This window comes from Tigriopus californicus, chromosome 10 (assembly GCF_007210705.1).
Source record: "Tigriopus californicus strain San Diego chromosome 10, Tcal_SD_v2.1, whole genome shotgun sequence".
In the NCBI taxonomy this organism is placed as follows: domain Eukaryota; kingdom Metazoa; phylum Arthropoda; class Copepoda; order Harpacticoida; family Harpacticidae; genus Tigriopus; species Tigriopus californicus.
The window spans coordinates 14,939,507-14,946,685 of NC_081449.1; the positions used below are offsets into that span (position 1 = coordinate 14,939,507).

The 7,179-nt window shown below is 43.6% G+C and overlaps 2 protein-coding genes across 2 annotated transcripts in view; one reads left to right on the forward strand and one right to left on the reverse strand.

Annotated features, from left to right (window-relative positions):
• The first annotated feature begins 2,733 nt into the window (after window positions 1-2,733).
• On the forward strand, window positions 2,734-5,464 carry LOC131888315 (pirin-like). Its single transcript, XM_059237148.1, has 4 exons — window positions 2,734-3,429; window positions 4,059-4,278; window positions 4,859-5,131; window positions 5,210-5,464. Exons 1-4 carry the CDS (start codon window positions 3,208-3,210, stop codon window positions 5,356-5,358), a joined length of 864 nt encoding a protein of 287 aa, XP_059093131.1. The 5' UTR covers window positions 2,734-3,207; the 3' UTR covers window positions 5,359-5,464.
• The window catches only part of LOC131888314 (E3 ubiquitin-protein ligase TRIM37-like), a gene marked incomplete in the record, with an annotated part of 5,038 nt that continues 3,229 nt past the window's right edge, over window positions 5,371-7,179 (reverse strand). The window contains 6 exon segments of the mRNA XM_059237147.1: window positions 5,371-5,530; window positions 5,607-5,892; window positions 5,950-6,451; window positions 6,515-6,824; window positions 6,916-7,049; window positions 7,112-7,176. Of these exon segments, the coding sequence (XP_059093130.1) occupies window positions 5,475-5,530; window positions 5,607-5,892; window positions 5,950-6,451; window positions 6,515-6,824; window positions 6,916-7,049; window positions 7,112-7,176 (1,353 nt within the window).

Below are 7,179 nucleotides of genomic sequence, written 5' to 3' on the forward strand. Positions count from 1 at the left end.
AAGTGAATCAATAACCTAGCCATTAGCGACCGAAGGGGATGACAAATGGTTTACGAGACCGCTTGAAAGGAGCAGATGAAGGTTATTTTTTGGGCGGGGGGTTGTTGCTTTTTTGCTCCAAAACTAAACTATTTTCCTCCAAACCAAATGTACCCTGCCACGACATAACGGATGTAAACAATCTGCTCTTAAATGTTCTGTATTTACAAAGTCCACCCTAGATATCATTAGTCAAATGATTTCCACTTGGGGAACTAGTATGAAGACAAAGTCGCTCTTCCCGACCATTTTCTGTCATTTTCTCGCACTTTCAAGCAAACAATTGCGTAACATTCGATAAACGAGAGGAGCGGTTGAAATGAGTCAATGGTGGGGAAAAATGTCGACTAGGTCAATCACAAAGGGATTTTTGTGAGGGGGAGATGCTCCAAAGGACAACTTTTTTTTCACCGGAGAGGGATGGCGGAAGAAAGAATGATGATGAGGGAAACAGCCTATCAGTCGTCGTTTCTTTCTCATTCGAGCATGACAACAAAAGCTTCTCCATCCTGATCCCAGATAGCATCCTGGATCTTGGCCTGGCTGAGGACCCTTCTTCATCCTCCTCAGGTGATTTGATGTGACCCACATTTTGTCATCTGGAAGCATTGGTTCCATATCGACTGTGAATAGCGTTGGATGGAACCAAACTCAGTTGGCAAATCCCCTCAAGGACATGATTTGATTTGGAATGAACTCCAAGGAGAGACGAAAGGATCGTCTTCACTCTTGCTCCAGGCCATTTGGCCCGCATCTTTGAAATATCGGGCACTCAAATGGGATTTTCAAGAGGGACCCTCTCGTACGTACCATTTGTTTGTGGGATGAGTGGATCACAAGAACTTCCAATTGGAAGCCACTCCTTCTGTGTATCATTCGGATGACATGTGGACCAAAATCAATAGTTCGTGTCACACTGACGGATGAACGGACGGACACTCACTCGTGGATTAGCTCAGACTCGATGAGCTGACCTTGGTACTTGTACTATGTATGTATCAAGACAAAAGTTCCCGGGATGAAATTTGATCCCCACCCCCGTCCCACCCCCGTGGGGGAAAGAAGCACTAAGACTGACTGAATGCATGGCCAAAAAGCAAGGGGAAATGGTCTGGCCGGATAAAACTTTGCACGATGATTAATAGGATGAAAACACACGATGCCGGTAAATCAGCAGGTTTTGTTTTTGGACAATGAATTAGAAATACATTTTTGTTTGTTTTATCTGCTGGGCACAATACATTTCTTATTTAGCATTACTTTTGCATCGTATTGTTTACGAATCTTTACAAAAAGACAATGACCAGAGATCGAACATGAAAGTGATTGCACGTTTAGCAGAAATCAAAGAGTGGTTACAAATGAGTAATTGTTATTCATCAATGTGAATGGTGGTCATAACTATCGAAAGAAGAAAACCGGTTACGAAAAGCCCTCTCGAGTTGCTGCTCTACGTACAAATCAATTTTAAGTCCGATCTCTAGACATGACCAATAGACTACTAATACCTATGATTAAGTTCATATAAATGTCAAAAAAACTAAAAGTTTGTGTACCATATGGCCAAGACTATAGGAATGTGCTCTCTTGAAAAAAGAGTTGTAGGGTATCAAGATCAAGTTTTGAGTTACAACACTATTTGACATTTTATTTGTGGGTGCTGGAGTCTGAGGGGACGAGCCATCACATCGTCCGACTGATTTCCGATTGTGTTTATTATTGTCACCACTCCGACACACCCTTTGGGGTATTAGTGAAGTATCAGATTTCAAAATAAAATGTTTCAACTTATTGGGCATATCCTCGTCTTGCATTAAAAGGCCAAATAAAGAGAAAAAAGTCCCATTTTAGAGTGCTAAGATGATCTTCTTTTGACCTGTTTTGAACGAAAAAAAGGTATCATGAGTGTAAAATAATTTGCCAAGATTTTAATAATGACTACTTCTAAACATAACATTGAAAACCATTCTTCTGCCGCACAATATCTAATATAGCATTTAATTGCCTTGAAATAACTGGCTTTTTAAGATTTCCCAAAGTAAAAATAGCCACTTGTGATAAATAAATACAATTTCTTAAGGAACTGCAGTGGAACGAATAAAACACTTTGGCAAAAAAAAAAATCGCAAATAGTTTTTATCTGGCTTTAATGAGGTGCAACTAATTTCCCAAAAGTTTAATCTTATTTGTTTTTTTTCAGGTTATTAACGTCGCTCTTGCTTGTTGTGTTGGTGAAATTCCACCACAGTTGACCGTTTACGCACTATTTCTGACCCAAAAATTATTTTTTAATGGTTATTTTACCACAAGGAAGTTTTAACCTAACACATATCGTATCGCTGTCATCCTTTTCAAAGGGAAGTCTGTGATACACAAACCACTCACCATAACAATCATTTTGAAAAAAGAATGATTCCGAATAGTAAATTGAAGCTCGATCAGATGAACTTACTTCCGGCTTTTGTCAGCGGTACTTATGTTCTGGTATCTCGCAACTCTATACATGCTTTCCCTCTACAACAAATCCATAATATCAAATCATAGAAGAAGTAAAATAAAAGAGTAAAAATCGAGTTTTTTTTTTTTAAGTGCAGCTGAGTCGGTAAACAATGGACAGTGCAACTCTATCTGATGGAAAGCAGCGCCTCTGCAATCAGAAACTATACCCTAGGAGCCGGTCAGCTGACAATCATTCATTCGCTCTGAAAACTAGTCCCCCTGGCCAGTTCTCATCACATTCTTTAGGAGTTGCTTCCTCTATGATCAAATGATATTCACAATGAATAGCATCTATGAACCAATTTCCAAATTCCTCCTCGGGCTTGCTCAAACATCTCGAGATCTTGACAATGGACTATATCCAAATCGGCATCTTGAAAAACATAGAACCACAGAACCCCACTGAACGTAACTGAAGAGGCCCAGGTAGAAGGTAGAACGACTCCAGAATCACCGAGAGGCCTATCAGTTCAATGTGTACGTAGTACTACGTACACAATCGAGAACAACCAAAACACATGAGACTGTCCCTCTCGCCCTTGTAAGAGGTGGTTCAGTTGTACAGTTGTATTAAAGACTGCTCTTGGCATTAACGAGTGGTACAGATCACTTGAATACCACCTTTGTTTGTCCCGCTCATCGACCCATCAATTCAGGGCCTGAAAGACCATGAAGAAAGTGACGCAAGTTTTGGAGAGTCGCTGGCAATCCGAAGGTCGGGGCGCCAAAGTGCGTCGATCGATTGGACGCCCGGAATTGAGGAGCTTGGACCCGTTTCTCATGTTGGACGAGTTCCAGGGATCCTCCACGGAGGGTGCGGGTTTCCCGGATCATCCCCACCGAGGCTTCGAAACGGTCTCATATTTATTGGAAGGGGAGTTCACTCATGAGGTACGATCATTTTACAATTCGTTGTGGTAAGTCATGGTTTAAACCGCGGGTTTTAGAATGATTTTGTTAATTGATCGAAAACATTAGAATTAACTTGTTTAGTCAAATTGTGGCCCAGGTGTCAGTCCGACTGTGATATCGTCTACCTCTAGTGAAACCAATTAGATTTAGTCAGCCATATATATTTGCTTACACAATTGTGTGTCTGTTACATTTTGTATTGCCCCGTCATAAAGGCCAAAAATTCTTATTATCCTTAGTTACAAGCAACATTGCTTTAGGGAACCTCACACTGATAGGAATTCAAACTGAAATATAATCGATTCAACAACTAAGAATAGGTTGGCAAGAACCTCTGAAATTACTATTTCAATCCTTTATTTCTTAATTGATCAAGTTAATTGCCGATTCTTAAGCATGAAAGACATCATACCTGGCGTATCAACATTGGATTGGGCGTTCCATTTCCACTGTCACGATATGAAAAAATCTTATGAATTAAAGCAGTGTTGCCAGGAACTCACCTCAAGAATTGTCAACTAAAAAGGTCCGAGGACAAACGAGTTTAAGCATCATTGCTCTGCTGTACAATCACTAAACTGGTCGGCCGATGATTGCCGCTTTTTCAGGATTTTACGGGCCGGAAAGGCACTTTGCGACCTGGCGATTTGCAGTGGATGACAGCTGGACGCGGGATCGTTCACTCAGAGATGCCAGGACCCATGTTAACCCGCGGTCTGCAGTTGTGGGTGAATCTCAAGCGCGAGTTCAAGATGGTGGAGCCCGCCTACCAAGAACACACGGCCGATCAGATCGTCAAAGCCGAGCAAGACGGAGTCTCAGTGAAAGGTGGGGGGAACACGTGGGTCGGACAGATGAAAAACCTTGACAGATCTGACAGATCTAGGTCAATTCCTTTGAAATGCAATTCATGGCAATGACATTTAATCATTTTCATGTAACTAATAACGTGTTATAAGATCCAGACCTATAACTTATGTAAAAGCGCAATGATGTAGTAAATGAAAAACAAAAATGTTAGGGCACACGAACGAGTTGTCACCATGACTTATTAGGAGAGGGCAGAAAGATGGTTTTGTTTTTTTTAGGTTAAATTGAGTTTTAAACTATTTTAGTCGTTTTGAGACGAGCAAACTTTTTCGCGAATTTTAACCACAAATCATCTAAAATAGATTTTTGCCTTGAAACCCACAAAAAATATTTGATAAAAAAAACAAATTACAGCCCCCTTTTCACCTTTTTTATAACTTATTTTTACATTTTCGAAACCTATTTTAACTCATAAAACTATTTTTCGACCCCATCTTATGGACATCAGTTTCTTCAGACCTTTTAAAGGATAAAAATGACACAAATGACAAGTCTGGTCAAGAGACGGAGTGATTTTTACGTTGATTCGTCTTTGTAGTGATCGCGGGCCAGTCCATGGGTGTCAAATCCCCCGTGCGAACCCGTACTCCCACTTACTTCCTGGACTTCCGACTTGAACCCCAAGCTAAATTCACCCAAACCGTACCCAAGGATTGGACCACGTTTGTCTACACTCTTCTGGGGGAAGTCAGTTTTGGATCCAACCAAAAGCAAGTGAAGGCCCACCATACGGTGGTGTTTAGCAGCGAGCATGAGGATGTGAGCTTTGAGAACACGGGAACGGATTCGGCTCATTTCGTTTTGATTGCCGGTGAGTTTGGGGTGATGATTGGGTGGAGTGTCTCGGCTGTTAGCTTGTATGTTTTGTTTCGTCCCTTTTCCGATTAAGGTCAACCGATCAAAGAGCCCGTGGTTCAACGAGGTCCCTTTGTTATGAACACTCAAGCAGAAATCATGCAGGCCATGGAAGATTATCAATTGAGCAAGAACGGGTTTGAAAACGCACGCAAATGGCAATCCGTGGAGGGCAACAAATAATCGAGTGATATATACATAGTTCATATGCTCCTTGAGTGCATGTGCTGTTATTCTCATCACATGGTAAAATGCAGTTATTTCGATAATAAAGTGAGTTATTAGTAAAGATTCACGTTTCATTGTGCCGCATCCTCTGCAACCTCATTTTCCTGCTGATTACGCAAATCCTCTCCTGAAACATCAAGCAATCAAAAAGAACCATTTAGCAAGAACAATAATCTATAGCCAACCACCTCCGAATATCTTACCATCCAAGTTGGCTCTCGAATTCCGTCCAAGTGGTCCGGTTGGATGACTCGTTGCACCAGAGGCGTTCTTCGAAGGGGCGGAAAACAATCTCGGCATCCGGGTTAATCCGATCGGTTCAGCTTTGGCCGCAGCGGCTTTGCCAATCGAAGGCATGGGCACGGTCTGCTCAGAGATGGATTTGGAGCAACTGCTGGCCTTCTTCGGCTCCTGACTTGTGGCCAAGGAGGATAAAGGCGAATCCATGTCATAGGACTGATCCAGGAGCTCCAAGGTCGAATCAACATCCTAAAAGACCATACTTTTTCCACTGACTATATGTATTCTGAATATGTTAATGCTCACATCTTCGGGATCTTCGGGATCTTCGTCCACGTGTCTGACCGTGATGACCGAGTTGGAGGTGGTCTCGGCCGAGGAAGATTCCGGGGAGAGAGAGGGCGTGTCCGGTGGACTTTGGGTGGGCATCAAAGACAACGGTTGCTCGTTTTGAGTCACGCCCGGCGTGCGTCCATTCAAGGATCGCGGCAAGAGAGCCAATTTGGGTCGTGATCCCGCTGGATTGGATAAAGCCACCGAGGTGGGAATGGAATGGGTGGATTTGGAGGTACGATCTCGGGGCGGGAGGGGCGGTGTCAAACCATTGTGGTGCAATGGACTCAAACCAAATGGATTGACACTGCCCGGATCGAGTTGGAGGCGATCGAACAACTGAGCTTGATACTCAGCACTGGGAAATCGATTCCGTCCCGGATCCGCTTTGGGAACCGAGAAACTCTGGGAAGCCACACTCCGATGAGTGTTGGCCACGGAATACGATGGAATGGACGGGAAAAACGCCGATGTTCTGTTGGTCAGATGAAGCAAACATGAGTGGAGGTTTATGAGTGATTCGATGTGGGAAACTCACCCACGATGCTGAATCGATCTTGGAAGTCCGGCGGCAAAATCAGGGGCGCTTGACCGCGATGTGCCGCTACTTGATTGCTGCATATCGATGAGTCGTAGAAGAAGCATCTCGTCTTCAATACTGGACAGAGCATTGGGCACACTGGAGGCGGCCGAGATGGTCTTGGTCCCACCGGGGGTGGAATAGGTCAGGGAAGAGGTCCCCGAAGCGTTGTTCAAGCCGTACAAACTCTCCATGCTCTGTTCGGTCAACGAATCCAGATCTGAGAGCATCGAGGGTTGGGTCACATTGTACTCGACGTCGTTATCCCCTGGGCATTCGGAAAACACAAAACAACAAACAACATGCGTAACATTATAAGCATCAACCACGTAATCACAGAAAGGAGCGTGTCTTCTTACCGAACATGGTCTCATCTTCGACATCGTTCTCACCATCGCCATCTTCCAGGGATTGCTCTTCTTCATTGGGATTTGCCTCCTCGCTACTATCGTCGCTCTCCGTGGAACTGCTCAATTGTCCACACTCCAGTTCACTTTGGAAACCCAAAAGAAACGCTCATCCAGCGTCCGGACCGCGGAAATTCAAAACCCTTACCTGGCTCCACTGTTAAAAGCCCGACCCACGGCCACGTTGACTTTGGTGCGGGATCTGGCGGGTTTGAG